The sequence below is a fragment of the Chiloscyllium punctatum genome, chromosome 15, assembly GCF_047496795.1.
Source record: "Chiloscyllium punctatum isolate Juve2018m chromosome 15, sChiPun1.3, whole genome shotgun sequence".
NCBI lineage: Eukaryota > Metazoa > Chordata > Chondrichthyes > Orectolobiformes > Hemiscylliidae > Chiloscyllium > Chiloscyllium punctatum.
Window position 1 is genome coordinate 14,756,927 of NC_092753.1, and position 18,444 is coordinate 14,775,370.

The 18,444-nt window shown below is 45.6% G+C and overlaps 2 protein-coding genes and 1 long non-coding RNA gene across 6 annotated transcripts in view; 2 read left to right on the top strand and 1 right to left on the bottom strand.

The window, feature by feature from the left end:
* The window catches only part of LOC140486078 (uncharacterized), a 40,411-nt gene extending 36,834 nt beyond the window's left edge, over positions 1 to 3,577 (top strand). Inside the window, exons 3-4 of the long non-coding RNA XR_011962519.1 lie at positions 748 to 956; positions 2,770 to 3,577. This is a non-coding gene — a long non-coding RNA (uncharacterized lncRNA). The remainder of the gene's footprint in view (positions 1 to 747; positions 957 to 2,769) is intronic.
* The window catches only part of LOC140486075 (uncharacterized), a 71,348-nt gene extending 52,910 nt beyond the window's left edge, over positions 1 to 18,438 (bottom strand). For 2 of the 4 annotated variants that reach the window (XM_072584714.1, XM_072584711.1), the window contains exons 1-3: positions 17,867 to 18,438; positions 10,257 to 10,338; positions 3,620 to 3,683 (exon numbers count right to left, since the gene is read on the bottom strand). In XM_072584714.1, coding sequence (XP_072440815.1) covers positions 3,620 to 3,650 — 31 coding nt within the window. In that variant the 5' untranslated portion in view covers positions 3,651 to 3,683; positions 10,257 to 10,338; positions 17,867 to 18,438. Of the gene's footprint in view, positions 1 to 3,619; positions 3,684 to 10,256; positions 10,461 to 17,866 lie in introns of those variants that run through there. The other 2 variants (XM_072584713.1, XM_072584712.1) reach the window with 2 other exon arrangements.
* The window catches only part of LOC140485955 (cilia- and flagella-associated protein 44), a 226,664-nt gene continuing 222,862 nt past the window's right edge, over positions 14,643 to 18,444 (top strand). Inside the window, exons 1-2 of the mRNA XM_072584397.1 lie at positions 14,643 to 14,662; positions 18,050 to 18,126. Of these exons, the coding sequence (XP_072440498.1) occupies positions 14,643 to 14,662; positions 18,050 to 18,126 (97 nt within the window). The remainder of the gene's footprint in view (positions 14,663 to 18,049; positions 18,127 to 18,444) is intronic.

An 18,444-nucleotide genomic window follows, 5' to 3' on the forward strand; every position in this document is an offset into this window, starting at 1 on the left:
TCCCATTTGCCAGCATTTGGCCCATATTTCTCTAAACCCTTCCTATTTATATATCCAATCACATACATTTTAACTGTTGTAATACCTCCTCTACTACCTCCCATGGCAGCTCATTCCATACACACATCATTCCCTGGATGAAAACATTGCTCCTTAGGTCCCTTTTAAATCTTTCCCCTCTCACCTCAAACGTATGCTGTCTGGTTTTGGACTCCCCCTACCCCAGAGAAAAGATCTTGGAAACTTTTAATTCTTAGTTCCTATCCAGGCCTCCCCCCATCCCTGTAACCCTGCATTTCCCATGGCCAATCCACTTAACCTGCACATCATTGGGAGAAAATGATGTAGGAGGTAAACCACGCAGACATGAGGAGAATGTGCAAACTTTCTATTTAGTGCATGGCCTGCCTGCTCCCACCTGTCTCCGATTTTACCAAGATTGGCAAGCGAGCCTACCCACTCTTTGCCCTCTTGATGTTAAGAAGTCAGTTGGTTAGTATCTCATCCCTCACCCACTATGATGGGGAAGCCCCTGCCAAACAAGTGGTCAGGTAGCTTTTACTGGGTGAGTTGGTGTTGAGTATGGGGATGGTGGTATCTTCCTTTCCAGTGCCCTATGCCCATCAGAGGCAACTTCCCCAAAAAGACATGCACACCCCTCCCCCACCTTCTCTCCATCTGTGCTCACAGGGGTCTGGTTGGCAGGACCTACTGAAACATACCTAATATCAGCCTTCCCTTTTTCAGACAGTGCCTGGACACCGAGCAGTGGCCTTCCTGCTTGAAGCTAGTGCTACTAGAACTGCAGAATGACAGCCAGCAGCTCTCTACGGTATGGTACCCTCCCAGATCGAAGTTACTAGCCTTCCTTAGCCAATTAATGCCCTCGGAGAAAGTGAACACTGCAGATTCTGGAGATTAGAGTCGAAAATTGTGGTGCTGGAAAAGCACAGCAGGTCAGTATTCAGCCTGGAGCTTGGTGACCAGTGGTGTTCCTCAGGGATCCGTTCTGTGACCACTGCTTTTTGTGATTTTTATAAATGACTTGAACGAGGAAGTGGAAAGGTGGGTTAGGAAGTTTCCGGATGACAAGAAGGTTGGTGGATTTATGGATAGTGTGGAGGACTGTTGTAGGTTGCAACGAGACATTGACAGGATGCAGAACTGGGTTGTTAAGTGGCAGATGGAGTTCAACCTGGAAAAGTATGAAGTCATTCACTTTGGATGGTCGTATTTGAATGCAGAATACAGAGGAACCTTGATTATCCGAACGAGATGGGCGGGCACTACTTCGTTTGGATAATTGATTATTGGGTTAATTGTCTTAATGCTTCGCTCTGGGTCTTGTAGTTTGCTGTTAAGTCCGCTCCCCGTTCAGGAGATGAGGCAGCAGCACACTGCACGTGAGCCCTGCTCCCCTCACCCCGTTCAACACCGCCCCCACCTGTGCCCCCTAACCCTGTCCAACACTGCCCATCTCCAACCCTGTCCAACACCGCCCCCACCCGTGCCTCCTAACCCTCTCCAACACTGCCCCCCCGCCCATCTCCAACCCTGTCCAACACCGCCCCCCGTGCCCCCTAACCCTGTCCAACACTGCCCCCCCGCCTATCTCCAACCGTGTCCAACACCGCCTCCACCCATGACCCCAACCCTGTCAAACACTGCCCCCGCCCATCTCCAACCCTGTCCAACACCGCCCCTGCCCATCTCCAGCCCTGCCCAACACCGCCCCCACCATGCCCCCTAACCCTGTCCAACACTATGCCCCCGCCCATCTCCAACCCCCTCCAACACCGCCCCCACCCGTGCCCCCCAACCCTGTCCAACACTGCCCCTGCCCATCTCCAACCCTGTCCAACTCTGCCCCCACCCATGACCCCAACCCTGTCCAACACTGCCCCCGCCCATCTCCAACCCTGTCCAACACCGCCCCCACTCGTGCCCCCCCTAACCCTGTCCAACACTGCCCGCTCACCCATCTCCAACCCCGTCCAACACCGCCCCCACCCGTGCCCCCCTTACCTTGTCCAACACTGCCCCCCTGCCCATCTCCAACCCCATCCAACACTACCCCCACCTGTGCCCCCTAACCCTGCCCAATACTGCCCCTGCCCATCTCCAACCCTGTCCAACTCCGCCCCCACCCGTGGCCCCTAACCCTGTCCAACACTGCCCCTGCCCATCTCCAACCCTGTTCAACACTGCCCCCACTCCCAGCCCCAACCCCATCCAACACCACCCCTACCCCTGTCCCCCCGTCCACCCCACCCCCCGTCCAACACTGCCCCCGCCCACCCAACCCCATCCAACACCGCCTCCCGCCTGCCCTTATCCCCACTGCCCCAACCCAGTCAAACACCGCCTGTCCCAACCCTATCCAAAACGTCAGGCAGCATCAAAGGAGCAAGAGAATTGACGATTTGGCATAAGCCCTTCATCAGGAAATGCCCAAAACATCAATTCTCTTGCTCATTGGATGCTGTCTGACCTGCTGTGCTTTTCCAGTGCCAATTAATGCCCTGCTGAAAGAAATCCTGTCCAGCGAGCAGTTAGTATCTGGAATATATTGCTTGAGAGGGCAATAGAATAGCCTTGAGAAAGAAATTGTATAATAATCCAAACAGAAAAATAATCAGGAGCTTGCAGGGTGACGTTGGGGACAGTGGAACCATCTGAGTTATTCTTGTGGAGAGCTATCACAGAACACAAAGGACTGAATGGCCTTCTTCGATATTATAACATGATTGTTCTGTGATTCTCTGTTAGAAGTAGGAAAGTGAAGACTGATTGATCAAGAATCTTCGAATCAGTTAATGAAGAAGCTGATCACTTTCTAATTTGGAGATGCTGGTGTTGGACTGGGGTGTACAAAGTTAAAAATCACACAACACCAGGTTATAGTCCAACAGGTTTGATTGGAAGCACACTAGCTTTCGGAGTGTCGCTCCTTCATCAGGTGGTAGTGGAGGGCATCCACCAGCCTACCCCATCCCTGTAACTCTGCATTTTCCATGCCAGTCCACCTAACTAAACATCACGATGGGCAATTTAGCATGGCCAATCCACCTGACCTGCCCACCTTTGGACTGTGGGAGGAAACTGGAGGACCTGGAAGAAATCCATGCAGACATGGGAAGAGTGTCCACACAAACAGTCGCCCAAGAGTTGAATCGAACCTGGGTACCTGATGCTGTAAAGCAGCAACGCTAACCACTGAGCCACTATGCCACTCAACAAGCAATGTAAAGTTCACAAAACAGGAATGCTGGCTCATTTCAGGCCTGATTCCTTTTTTAAAATGCAGTAACTGGATAATTATTCAAGATGTTTGAAATTTGAGAGAAATGGGAGACAGTAGACAGAGAAAGATCATTCCTGGCGATTGAGTAATCCGAAATTAAGGAATCACTTGTCGGAATAAAAGTAACACATTGGTGATAAATGGTCAACAGATTCAAAAACATAATGATCAAATTAAATACTGGGAGATGCAGAAATACAAAATATTAACTGACATGTGGAATAAAAATGGTAAAGAATATGAGTTTTTCTTTATGTCTATCTGCTAACACGATATGAGGAATAAACGATTTAAGAATAAAATGTACTAACTTACCCCCAGGCTGAGTCCCTTCAAATTGCGCCATTATTCAGGACAGCTGAAAATACGTTTAATCTTCCTGTAAATTTAAAAATGAAGTGTCAAAACCATGGAAAAAGGAGGAAGTACATAGATTACACGGGAGTCTCTGCAACCAGACAGCACCAGTTGCATAATAAAGGCTATAAATTTGTAATCTGAGCTCAGACCCAGGCTCTGCTGAAGGAGAAAAAAAGGACTTAAATCTATGTGTTAACAGCCAAAGAAGCATTTTTTGAAAGGTCACCACTGTTGTAACGTAGAAAATGTGGCAGTCAACTTGCACACACCAGGCGATTGCATTCATTGAACGATTTGAACAATAATGACCTTGCTTATCTATTCTGAAATTTGTTGAGGGACAATTGCCTGCAATTTTTCAAAATAGTGCCAGGGTCCCTTTCACATCCGCCCAAGAGGAGTGACAGGGACTGAGCAGGAAACTCATTTGAAAAGATAGCACCTTCAATAGTGTGCTCCCTTAGTACTGCACTGGAGTGTCAGTCTGGATCTTTCTGCTGAAGTCTCTATTGTAGGACTTGATTCTGGAAAAACTGCTCGCAACTGAGATACAGCTCACATTCCATCTGGACAGAAGTGGCATAATTAATCTATTTACATCTGTAAAAGGTTTAAAGTTTTTGATCAAAACATCCCAAAATACAATGCTAACATCGAATGTTTAGGGTAACAGTGCCAAAAGATTAGTGGACGTTGTGGATAAAATGATAAAGAAAATAGGAAGAAACATGTCGATAGGGTGGAGTGTTCATGAATGCATCCTGTTGAACAGATGGAGTAGACACTGATTTCCTTGTGTTTGTAAATGTCTTGATGCCAATTACTTTAATTAGCTGGAGGGCTGAGGCTTCCCAGCCTTAAACAGAATTGCAGACTGGGGGAGCTGCCATGCTTTACAAGAGCACACACACTTTACACAAGTGTTGTAAATCCAAGACCAATATCACAAAATTAAAATAACCTCAGTTAGAAAGCAGAAAGACTGCTTTGAATGGGTTTGCTCCGTCTTTTAAGCTTTGAGCTGAACGTTTTCAATCATCAAAAAGCATCAATGGAAACAGTTCTGTGTGGCTAACTCATGATGTATCAACATTGTTTTGTGGATATCAATCATTTAGCACTAGTTAGGGTTTAGCAGTGAAATGGCAATACCCAGATGGGGTATTGCCATTTCAAAGGTACCCAGTGCCTCATCTTCATCCCTCTGTTGGTCACCCTCTCCTTCCAACTGTCCCAATCACCTCCCTCCAGAGATCCAGTGAGGACCCAGATGAAGGCCTCTCACCGTTGTGCTGAACCTCTGTTACCTATCTCCCTAGACAGTCTGATCTGATGAGCCATCATTGATGTCTTGTTACAATTTTCACAAAGGGGCAGGAATTATATGTGGTTTGGGGTACAATATTCATTGACACACTGTAGTCATGTGTCACGTAATAACATATCATTCTGTGATCAGTCAGTGATTTTAACTTTGTCCACCCCAGTCCAACACTGGCTCCACATCATTCCAACAACTATACAGACAGCAACAAAAAATCTACATGATGAGGCTCAAGCATTCTGAGTCGAAAATGTGATTCATCCGAATGCGTGGAAACCAGAAAGACATAACAGTCATTGACCTGAAACATTAAGTCTATTTCTCTCTCGACAGAAGCAGCCAGACAGTCTGAATATTTCCTAATTATTATATCATCTCCTGGGTATTTTCCAAAATTTCATAACCTGCACTATTTTGCTCCTGTACTAGAATGCAATAGTCAAATACAAAACATCAAAAAGATTATTGGGATATTGTTAGTCTTTTAATCTAGAGGGCTGAAATATAAAAGGGAGAAAGATTTTCTGCTATACAAAGCCCTTTGCTACTCTACGTTTGAAGTATTTTGTATAGTCCTTGGCACAACATTTTAGAAAACATATATTTCTAGAAACCTTAGAAGGAGTCTAGCACAGGTGCATAAATATACAAACTTGTAAAGTTGGAGAGATAACATTACAAAGCCTTTCTTGATTCCTCCATTGTTTCTCATTTGTCAGTATGGGCGAACAATCCTCTAACTAAAGATTCGGAAGGCCAAAGATGATGTCTTCAGCTGTGTTACAAACTGTGTCCATAGCCAGCAAATCCATCCCTCTCTCTTGTTAAAGTCAGAGGCTGAACCAAGCAATTCACAGCCTTAGTTTAGATTAGATTACTTACAGTGTGGAAACAGGCCCTTCGGCCCAACAAGTCCACACTGCCCCGCCGAAGCGCAACCCACCCATACCCCTACATCTACCCCTTACCTAACACTACGGGCAATTTAGCATGGCCAATTCACCTGACCTGCACATCTTTGGACTGTGGGAGGAAACCAGAGCACCCGGAGGAAACCCACGCAGACACGGGGAGAATGTGCAAACTCCACACAGTCAGTCGCCTGAGGCGGGAATTGAACCCAGGTCTCTGGCGCTGTGAGGCAGCAGTGCTAACCACTGTGCCACCGTGCCGCCCACAAAACATTACCTGGGTTTCTGGATTAACAGTCCAGTGATAATACCACTCAGCCATTGCCTCTCCTATTGTTATTTAGTGTTGTAATTGAGATGAATCTGTAACCACAGACCTATGCTACCACCAAGACTCCTGTCTCCATAACATTGTCTGACTCTGGCCAGATCGTCTTCTGCTGAAACCTTTGGTAGGCCTTTGTGTTTTTTGTTATATCATCATTCTTTTATTTGGAAGCATTAACTCCCATGATATAATACAAAGCCAATTAGCTAGAGCAATGGCTGGCCAGCTGACTAGGCAAACAAAGTCAGGCCCAGATTGTTGCAGTTTGGAGGACATTTCTCAGGAAATTAGGTCTTGGTGCAAACACTATTACTTTGGTGATAATTAATCTCATTAAGATGCAAGGCCTTTGTTGCCTTTAGACTTGACTATTTAAAAACACTCCTGGTCATGCTCTCATCTTTCAACATGCATAAACTTGAGTTTATCCAGAGCTCTGCTACTGGTATTTTAACTTCAACAAATCCTGAGCTTGTTAACTTACATTAGTTTCTAGTTCTAAAAGAAAATCCTTAATTTAAAATTCTCATTCTTCTTTACAAATAAATTTGTGACCTCACTTCAACCCTACAAGCTTTCAGAATCTCTGCATTTGTCCCATTTTGATCACTTAAGCATTCCTGGTTTTGTAAAGACCATGTCTTTTTAAAATTTTTGTTCTTTTTAAAATTGTGGGCTGAAACGATAAAGCATTGTTTTATGCTTTCCAAGGATTGTTGCATAGTTTGAAAGCAAGTAATTTTTACTTATTATGAACATGTTTCGATGGCTGTAGGGTACAGCAGTATTTACAGACAAACTAGAGTTTAGGGGTTGTTAACAGATGGAGCTTCGGTTGGCAACAAGAAGTTAATTGGTCTATGGACTAATGACCAGTTATCAATGACAAAGGCCTTTTCCTTGTCTACAACCATATGATCGATTTTCAAGTAACTGCACTGGTTGGGGCTAGGAACAATTCAGAGAAGTGATCAGATCTCTACCAGCTCAGAAGCTGTCTCTCTGTTCTCTACAGTAAATCACTTTAAACCTAAAGAAAGCTAGTTTATCTTTCTTTCAGCAGTTGTTATAAGCTGTGATTTTTAACTGATAAGTCAGATACCTTTTATAGGTGAATCAGCCAACCTGTGCTTCTTGCAAACCAGTGGAAACATTTGGAAAAGGAAAGCCAAGTTATATTTCAAGTAAAAGCAAGATACTGCATATGCTGGAAATCTGAAACAAACATAGAGAATGCTGCAGAAACTCAGCAGATCTAACAGCATCTATAGAAAAAGAAACAGAGTTGATGTTTCAGTCTGGTTCAACTCTTGTCCAGAAGTTAGGCGTGACTCTCTTAAATGCTCCATCATTGTAACAACCCTCTGCCTTAAACTTTTAAAGGCACTTCATAATTGCAAGTTGTTATTGTTTTAACTGGAATTTACAAGGAGTTAAAAGGGATTGGCAGGGTAGACAGGAAACATTTTCCCTCTGGTGGACATGTCTGCGATAAGGAGAAAGTGAGGACTGCAGATGCTGGAGATCAGAGCTTTAAAATGTGTTGCTGGAAAAGCGCAGCAGGTCAGGCAGCATCAAAGGAACAGGAGAATCAACGTTTCGGGCATAAGCCCTTCTTCAGGACTGAGGAGGGTGTGCCAAGCAGGCTAAGATAAAAGGTAGGGAGGAAAGACTTGGGGGAGGGGCGTTGGGAATACGATAGGTGGAAGGAGGTTAAGGTGAGGGTGATAGGCCGGAGAGGGGGTGGGGGCGGAGAGGTCGGGAAGAAGATTACAGGTCAAGGAGGCGGTGCTGAGTCTGAGGGTTGGGACTGAGAAAAGGTGGGGAAATGAGAAAGCTGGAGAAATCTGCATTCATCCCTTGTGGTTGGAGGGTTCCTAGGCAGAAGATGAGGTGCTCCTCCTCCAGGCGTTGTGTTGACATGGTCTGGTGATGAAGGAGGCCAAGGACCTGCATGTCCTTGGCGGAATGGGAGGGGGAGTCAAAGTGTTCAGTCACGGGGCGGTTGGGTTGGTTCGTGTGGGTGTCCCAGAAGTGTTCTCTGAAATGTTCTGCAAGTAGGCGGCCTGTCTCCCCAATGTAGAGGAGGCCATATCGGGTGCAGCGGATGCAATAAATGATGTGTGTGGAGGTGCAGGTGAATTTCTGACAGATATGGAAGGATCCCTTTGGGCCTTGGAGGGAAGTGAGGGGGGAGGTGTGGGCGCAAGTTTTGCATTTCTTGCGGTTGCAGGGGAAGGTGCCGGGAGTGGAGGTTGGGTTGGTGGGGGGGTGTGGATCTGATGAGGGAGTCGCGGAGGGAGTGGTCTTTCTGGAATCCTGATAGGGGTCGGGAGGGAATTATATCCTTGGTGGTGGGGTCTGTTTGGAGGTGGCGGAAATGACGAAGGATGATACGATGTATCTGGAGGTTGGTGGGGTGGTAGGTGAGGACCAGTGGGGTTCTGACCTGGTGGCGATTGGAGGGGCGGGGTTCATGGGCGGAGGAGCGGGAAGTAGAGGAGATGCAGTGGAGAGCATTGTCAATACCGAATACCAAATCCAATACCGAATTACACCTCCTCCCACCCTGTCCCCTGTAAAAACGCCATCCCATATTCCCAATTCCTTCGCCTTCGCCGCATCTGCTCCCAGGAGGACCAATTCCAATACCGAACAACCCAGATGGCCTCCTTCTTCAAAGACCGCATGTTCCCCTCAGACGTGGTTGACGATGCTCTCCACCACATCTCCTCCTCTTCCCGCTCCTCCACCCTTGAACCCCGCCCCTCCAATCCCCACCAGGACAGAACCCCACTGGTCCTCACCTACCACCCCACCAACCTCCAGATACATCATATCATCCTTCGTCATTTCTGCCACCTCCAAACAGACCCCACCACCAAGGATATATTTCCCTCCCCACCCCTATCAGCGTTCCGGAAAGACCACTCCCTCCGCGACTCCCTCGTCAGATCCACACCTCCCACCAACCCAACCTCCACTCCCGGCACCTTCCCCTGCAACGACAAGAAATGCAAAACTTGCGCCCACACCTCCCCCCTCACTTCCCTCCAAGGCCCCAAAGGATCCTTCCATTTCCGTCAGAAATTCACCTGCATCTTCTCACACATCATTTACTGCATCCGCTGCACCCGAAGTGGCCTCCTATACATTGGGGAGACAGGCCGCCTACTTGCGGAACATTTCAGAGAACACCTCTGGGACACCCGCACCAACTAACCCAACCGTCCCATGGCTGAACACTTTAACTCCCCTTCCCATTCCACCAAGGACATGCAGGTCCTTGGCCTCCTCCATTGCCAGACCATGGCCTGGAGGAAGAGTGCCTCATCTTCTGCCTAGGAACCCTCCAACCACAAGGGATGAATGCAGATTTCTCCAGCTTTCTCATTTCCCCTTCCCTCACCTTTTCTCAGTCCCAACCCTCAGACTCAGCACCGCCTTCATGACCTGCAATCTTCTTCCCGACCTCTCCGCCCCCACCCCCTCTCCGGCCTATCATCCTCACCTTCACCTCCTTTCACCTATTGTATTCCCAACGCCCCTCCCCCAAGTCACTCCTCCCTACCTTTTATCTTAGCCTGCTTGGCACACCCTCCTCATTCCTGAAGAAGGGCTTATGCCTGAAACGTCGATTCTCCTGTTCCTTTGATGCTGCCTGACCTGCTGTGCTTTTCCAGCAACACATTTTTAATGTCTGGGATAAGGGAACATACCCTCAGAATCAATATTCTGAAGTCTAATTAGCATTTCTTCACAAAGATGGTGGTAGAAAGATGGTACTCTTTCCCACAAAAATCTGCTGCTCCATTTATAATCCTGGGTGGGGTGGATTCAAACACAAGATGCAATCGGACAGAATGCTGCAGTGATTCATCTTTGTATACTGAACGAAGCAGTCCAACTTTGAGGGGATTGATTTAATACTTCTAGCTGCCCCCTTAAGTGATTAACTTTGATAAGGAGCAGTGCCACTATCTCATTGCTCTGAATTTCAAGCATGCATTTGGCAGTTGTAAGCCTTACCTTAATCCTCAAAATGTCACCGATCAATGCCAGACAGAAAGGGAAAAACTGTTCCTCAACTTCCCTGTCAGTATGTTTGAATCTGAATGGACAATCAAAATCACACCCATCAAAAACTCAAGACATTGAAACATCTGCTGTGACTCAGAATGCTATCAGCCTGCAATTACTTGCACAACCACACAGAGGATATGAAAGTAACCAGTTACCAGTACTCAAAATAACCAATACTCAAATTGTGAGAGTTTTTTTGTCATAGATCCAACACCCCTGGATGGAGGATCACAAGCAATCTGGTTTTGTTATACTTGCTGTGTAACCTGTACTCTCATCCAGAGTGCATGTCACCATCTCCACTTTCCCATTTAACAGCTTTTGTCCCTGCATGTGCAAATGCAACGATATGTCCTCAATCAAACAAGGAAGAATACCATATTAGATTGAAGTAATAAGACAAACTTAGTTAAAAGTCAATTGGTGAGCAACAATCATAAAAGAACCAGGTGAAGATTATGTTGACAAGGTTGAAACAACCACATTACTCAGACTTTAGATTTCAGCAAAGCAAATTTCAACCTGTTCAGACAGAGACCGTTCATAGTAAACATAGCAAATGTATTAATGGGCAAAGTGACAATAGATCATTGAGAAGTATTTATGGAAGAATTTAATATGATGCAGAGTCAGGTTATAGCCATAGAGGAGAAAAGATTCACTTAGAAAATGATAGCTAATGAATGACCAAAGTATGAGACAAAATAAATACGAAAGAAAGAGATAAACAAAATATGCAAATAAACACAGATGCTGACAATGGAAGAGATACAAAGAATGGCAAAACAAAGTCAATTTAAAAATATTATTAGGAAAAAGAGAGAGGTTCAGAGGAGTGCAGACCTAATGAAAACTGATCTTGCAGTGAATAAGGAGACAGCAGAAAGCTGAGTTATTATTTTGTCACTGAATTTACAGTAAATCATGAGCTCAGCATACATAGAATAAAATTAGAGCAGGAGGCCATTTGGCCCTTTGAGCCTGCTCTAACATTTAACAAGATCATAACTGATCTGATCTTGGCCTTAATTCTACTTTCTTGCCTGTTTCCCACAATACCTGATCTCCTAAAGTTCAAGGAGGAGAAAGTGAGGACTGCTGTACTTCAAGAATATTTATCACAGCTTTGAATATAGCCTCACGGGTAAAATGCTCAACTCCCTGAAAGGCACAATTCTTTATCATGCTAAATTCATGACCCCTTATTTTCACCAACTGTGCCCTTCACCCTTGTCTGCCCCACTTTGGTGAAACACTGTCTTGGTATCTATGCTGTCAAATCAAGCAGATTATCGTACGGTGTTAGAATTTCTGCTACAACCGATAAAGTCAACTGTCCCGTATGCACCTTCACTACTCTATTAATCAGTTCTGCTGCCGCCTTGAGATCTTTGGACAAGCACCTCAAGATTCCTCTGTTCCTCTGAGCCTACTGCAGAGCTTATCCCTGTATTCCGTGAGATCTAACCTTGCTGATCAGTCTCCCATGGGGATCTCAAGGAATACAGGGAGAATTAGCCATTTGGATACAGAACTGGCTCAAAGGTAGGAGACAGAGAGTGGTGGTGGAGGGTTATTTTTCAGACTAGAGGCCTGTAACACAAGGATCGGTGCTGGGACCTCTACTTTTTGTCATTTACATAAATGATTTGGATGCGAGCATAAGAGATACAGTTAGTAAATTTGCAGATGACACCAAAATTGGAGGATCTTGACCAGATGGGCTAATGGGCTGAGAAGTGGCAGATGGAGTTTAATTCAGATAAATGTGAGGTGCTGCATTTTGGGAAAGCAAATCTTGGTAGGACTTATACACTTAATGGTAAAGTCCTAGGGAGTGTTGCTGAACAAAGAGACCCTGGAGTGCGGGTTCATAGCTCCTTGACAGTGGAGTCACAGGTAGACAGGATAGTGAAGAAGGTGTTTGGTGTGCTTTCCTTTATCGGTCAGAGTATTGAGTACAGGAGTTGGGAGGTCATGTTGCGGCTGTACAGGACATTGGTTAGGCCACTGTTGGAATATTGCATGCAATTCTGGTCTCCTTCCTATTGGAAAGATGTTGTGAAACTTGAAAGGGTTCAGAAAAGATTTACCAGGATGTTGCCAGGGTTGGAGGATTTGAGCTATAGGGAGAGGCTGAACAGGCTGGGGCTGTTTTCCCTGGAGCATTGGAGGCTGAGGGGTGACCTTATAGAGGTTTACAAAATTATGAGGGACATGGATAGGATAAATAGGCAAAGTCTTTTCGCTGGGGTCGGGGAGTCCAGAACTAGAGGACATAGGTTTAGGGTGAGAGGGGAAAGATATAAAAGAGACCTAAGGGGCAACTTTTTCACGCAGAGGATGGTACATGTGTGGAATGAGCTGCCAGAGGAAGAGGTGGAGGCCGGTACAATTGCAACATTTAAAAGGCATTTGGATGGTTATATGAATAGGAAGGTTTTGGAGGGATGTGGGCTGGGTGCTGGTAGGTGGGACTAGATTGGGTTGGGATATCTGGTTGGTATGGACGGGTTGGACTGAAGGGTCTGTTTCCGTGCTGTATATCTCTATGACTCTATGACTCAATGGCTTATCCAGTATTGGATAAACAGATATTTACCCTCGTAGCCCTACACACGGATGAAAAAGAAAACACCATTTCAACTGGGACAACATATCTATCCTGGGACAGGCTAAGCAAAGACATGCCAGAGAATTCCTAGAGGCCTGGCACTCCAACCACAATGCCATAAACAAACACATAGATCTAGATGCCATCTATTAACCCCTCAGAAAATGAACAGGAAATGACATCACCACAAACCCCAGGAACCCCATCCAGGTGAAAGATATAAATAGGAGACAACAGCTTCGCTTTACTTGGAGGTCACCACTGATGATGTTACCTAGCTAGGTAATGAAACGTCTGGATATCAAACCTACAGCTCAGTGAGCAAACCTACACCCTATTTATTCCAGTTGAGAAGATTTTTGGCCTCCACTTCAAACTCCAGACCCACTGACTGAATTCACTCCTGTCTTTTGGTGTCACTTTGAGCTTAAGATGACTGTCTGACCTCATGTTTATGACATTGCCCGGAGCAACTATTTCTAACTATGTAACATGGTTTGACCTCGCACTGTCTCAGCTCATCTATGCCTTGGTCACTACTGAACCCTGACTAATCCAACACACTCATCGTTGGTTTTCCAATTTTTTTTCTGTTTGTAAATAGGCCATCCAAAACTTGATTGCCTGTGTCTTAACTTGCAGTGTGTCACATTTTCCTATTATCTGTCCGATCCTCTCAACACCCTCCACAAGGTAAACCACTTCCTGGCGCTCTTTCTAACCTTCCCAGGTAACCAATAGCCCCCCCCCCCCCCCAGTGATACCTCAAGATGGGTGACATGTGACTCAGTGGTTGGCATTGCCGCCTCACAGTGCAAGTGACCTGGGCTTGATTCCACTCTTAATCAACTATCTGTGTGGAGTTTGCGTAGATTTCCTCTGGGTGCCCTGGTTTCCTTCATGTTCAGTTTAGGTGGATTGGCCATGCTGAATTGCCCATAGTGTCCAGAGATGTGCAGGTTAGGTGGATTAGTCACGGGAAATGCAGGGATAGAAGAGTGGAAGTGGATTTGGGTGGGATGCCGTTCGGAGGGTTGGTGTAGACTTAATAGGTTGTGTAGCCTGCTTCCACACTGGAGGGATTCTGTGAAAATTCCACTGCCCTGGAAGTTTGTTGACCCTTATTGCTACATGCTGTCGCTGAGTGACATCATCTGAAAGCATAGGAGTAAAAGTTCTAAGTGAGGGGATGGCAAACTTTACAAAGCTAAGAGATAATTTGGCAAAAGTGGACTGGTTACAGCTACTTAAAGGAGTCAGTGGGAGGCATGCGAAGGTGATATTCTACAGATATAGTGTAGACACATTCTCAAAAAAAAGAAAAGGTACTTCCAGATCTGGTAAGATAAAGTAGAAAAATTAAGCTTAAGACTATCTCAAAAAAAAGTAATTATTAGGAATTTCAGAGGAGTATAGAAAGTGCTAGTGAGGTGAGGAATAGGGAAAGAGAGGAGTTGAACACATGGCTACAGGGATGGTGCAGGAGGGAGGGTTTTGTATTCCTGGATAACTGGGGTTCTTTCTGGGCTGGTGGGACCTCTACAAATAGGATGGTCTTCACCTGAACCAGAGGGGTACCAATAGTTTGTGGGGGAAATTTGCTAATACTCTTTCGTGGGTTTAAACTAATTCAGCAGGGGGTTAGGAACCTAAATTGTAGTTTGAGTGTGCAGGAGGTTGAGAGTAGTGAGGTCAGAAAAGGGTTGCAAGGTTGCAAGATGGCACCGGCAAGCAAGAAGTTGGTTTGAAGTATGTCTAATTGAACGCAGACAGCTTTCGGAATAAGGTGGCTGAACTTGCAGCATGAATTGCACCTGGGATTTCGATGTTGTGGCCACTTTGGAGACATGGATAGAGCAGGGATGGGAATGTTTGTTGCAGGTTGCGGGATTTAAATGTTTCAGTAAGAACAGGGAAGATGGTAAAAGAGGTGGTGTGGCATTGTTAGTCAAGGACAGTATTACAGTTGCAGAAAGGACAAGTGAGGACTCGTCTACTGAGGTAATATGGGCTGAGATTAGAAACAGGAAAGGAGAGATCACCTATTGGAAGTTTTCTACAGACATCCGAATAGTTCCAGAGATGTAGAGGGAAGTATGGCAAAGATGATTCTTGACAGGAGCGAGAGTGCCAGATAGTTGTTTAACTTTCCAAATATTGACTGGGATTACTACAGTTTGAGAACTTTAAATGGGTCAGTATTTTTCCGATGTGTGCAGAATGGTTTCCTGATACAGTATGTAGACAAGCCAACAAGGGTCGAGGCCATGTTGGATTTGGCAAAGTGAACCTGGCCAGGTTTTAGATTTGGAGGTAGGTGAGCACTTTGGTGATAGTGACCACAATTTGGTGATGTTTACTTTAGCAATGCAAAGAGATAGGTATATACCGCAGGCAAGAGTTATACCTGGGGAAAAGGCAATTATGATGTGATTAGGAAGATGCATATGATGGGGAAGGAACTGCAGGGGATGGGCACAACTGAAATGTGGATCATATTCAAGAAACAGGTACTGCGGGTGCTTGATAAGTATCGACCTGTCAGGCAGGGAGGAAGTTGTCAAGCACGGGAGCTGTGATTTACTATGGAAGTTGAATCTCTTGTCAAGAGGAAGAAGAAAACTTATGTTAGGATGAGATATGAAGGCTCAGTTTAGGGCGCTTGAGAGTCACATGTTAGCTAAGAAAGATCAGGGGACATGAGAAGTCATTGGCCTGTAGGATCCAGGAAAACCTGAAGGCTTTCTGTAGGTATATTAGGAATAAAAGAATGACTAGATTAAGATTAAGGCTAATCAAGGATAGTAGTGGAGAAATTGTGCGTGAAATCAGAGGAGATAGGGGAAGCGCTAAATGAATATTTTTCATCAGTATTCACACTTAAAAAAAACAATGTTGTCGCAGAGAATACAGAGCTAAAGGCTACTAGACCAGTTGGGACTGAGGTTCACAAGGAGCAGGTGTTAGCAATTCTGAAAAGTGTGAAAATAGGTAAGTCTTTTGGGCGGATGGGATTTATCTTAAGATTCTCTGGAAAGCCAGGGAGGAGATTGCAGAGCCTTTGGCTTTGATCTTTATGTCATCATTGTCTGGAGGATAGCAAATGTTGTTCCCTTGTTCGAGAAGGGGAGTAGAGACAACCCTGGTAATTATAGACAGTGAGCCTTACTTCGGTTGTGGGTAAAGTGTTGGAAAAGGTTATGAGAGATAAGATTTATAATCACCTAGAAAGGAATAATTTGATTAAGGATAGTCAACACGGTTTTGTGATGAGTAGATTGTGCCTCACAAACTTTATTGAGTTTTTTGAGTTAGTGACCGAACAGGTACATGAGGGTAAAACAGTTGATGTGGTGTATATGGATTTCAGTAAGGCATTTGATAAGGCTATTGAACAAAACACGGAGGCATGGGATTGAGGGTGTTTAGTGGTTTATATCAGAAATTGGCAAGTTTAAAGAAGACACGGGGTGCTGGATGATGGGAAATGTTCATCCTGGAGTTCAGTTACTAGTGGTGTACCACAAGGATCTGTTTTGGGGTCACTCCTATTTGTGTCTTCTGGTCATTTTTATAAATGACCTAGATCAGGACGTAGAAGGGAGGGTTAGTAAATTTGCAGATGACACTAAGATCAGTAGAGTTCTGGATTGTACTGAAGGATGTTGTTGGTTATGGAGGGACAGATAAGCTGCAGAGCTGGGCTGGGAGGTGGCAAATGGAGTTTAATGTGGAGATGATTCACTTTGAAAGGAGTAACAGGAATGCAGTGTACTGGGCAAATGGTAAGATTCTTGATAGTGTAGATGAGCAGCGAGATCACGGTGTCCATGTACACAGATCCCTGAAAGTTGCCACCCAAGTTGATCGGGTTGTTAAGAAGGCATATGGTGTATTAGCTCTTATTAGTAGAGGGATTGAGTTTCGGAACCATGTGGTCATGCTGCAGCTGCACAAAACTCTGGTGTGGCCACACTTGGAGTATTGTGTACAGTTCTGGTCACTGCATTACAGGAAGCTTTGGAAAGGGTTTAGAGGAGACTTACGAGGATTTTACCTGGTATGGAAGGAAGGTTTTACAATGAACAGCTGATGGACTTGAGGTTGTTTTCATTAGAGAGAAGGTTGAGAGCGGACTTAATTGAGACATACAAAATGATCAGAAGGTTAGACAGGGTGAACAGTGAGAGCCTTTTTCCCCTAATGGTGAAGGCTAGCATGAGGGGACATAGCTTTAAATTGAGGGGTGATAGATATAGGACAGATGTCAGAGGTAGTTTCTTTTTACTCAGAGTAGATTACTTACAGTGTGGAAACAGGCCCTTCCACACCGACCTGCCGAAGAGTAACCCACCCATTCCCGTACATTTACCCCTTCACCTAACACTAGGGACAATTTAGCATGGCCAGTTCACCTGAACTGCACATCTTTGGACTGTGGGAGGAAACCGGAGCACCCGGAGGGTGCTCACATAGACACTGGGAGAACGTGCAAACTCCACACAGACAGTCGTCTGAGGCGGGAATTGAACTCGGGTCTCTGGCGCTGTGAGGCAGCAGTGCTAACAACTGTACCACCGTGCTGCCCACTTTTTCTGCATATTACAACAGCAAGAACTTCGAGGAGTAGTAGGAGTGTGGAATGCACTGCTGCAACAGTGGTAGACTCGCCAACTTTAAGTCCATGTAAGTGGTCAGAGGATAGACATGTAGACAAAAATGGAAAAGTGTCAGTGAGATAGGCTTTAGATTAGTTTCACAGATCGGTGCAGCATCAAGGGCTGAAAGGTCTGTACTGCGCTGTAATGTTTTAAAGGGTGAATTAAGAAAGGATTTTGGAAAACAAAGAGAAGATACGAAAAAATATAGGTTAGTAAAATTTTCCTGAAGAAGGGCTCATGCCCAAAACGTTGATTCTCCTGCTCCTTGGATGCTGCCTGACCTGCTGTGCTTTTCCAGCCACACATTTTCAGCTCTGATCTCCATCATCTGCAGTCCTCACTTTCTCCTGTAACAATTAAGGGAAAATCCAAAGTGTTTTATTAACATAGTAAAATAGAGAGGATGACTTGGTTGAGCCTATCAGGTGGCACTGTGACTCTGGTGGTTGGAATGTGCCACACAGAATTCGCAAGTTCGATTCTCGCCTGGGCCAACCGTGTGGACTTTGCACATGGGTTTGGGTGGGATGCTCTTTGGAGGGTAGGTGTTCACTGGATGGGCCGAATGGCCTGCTTCCACCCTGTGGGTATTCAATGATCCCTGTCCTTTTGTGTTCCTCCCACCTTCCCCTCAGCGGTCAGTTACCCTTTCCCCACCTCACACCGTCTCCTGGGTACTTCCAAGCCCGTTCCCGAGGAAACCCCCGACCCTCACTATCTCCATAGAGTGAGCAGGAGGGACTGGGGTAGGGGATGGTCAGGGCCGTGTGCCCACAGAGAGACCCAGAGCGGGGGACTCGTGCTTGTGTCACGGGGGCAGAGGGCTCGCGCGCTGGGGCCGTGGACTTTCTCTTTCTCA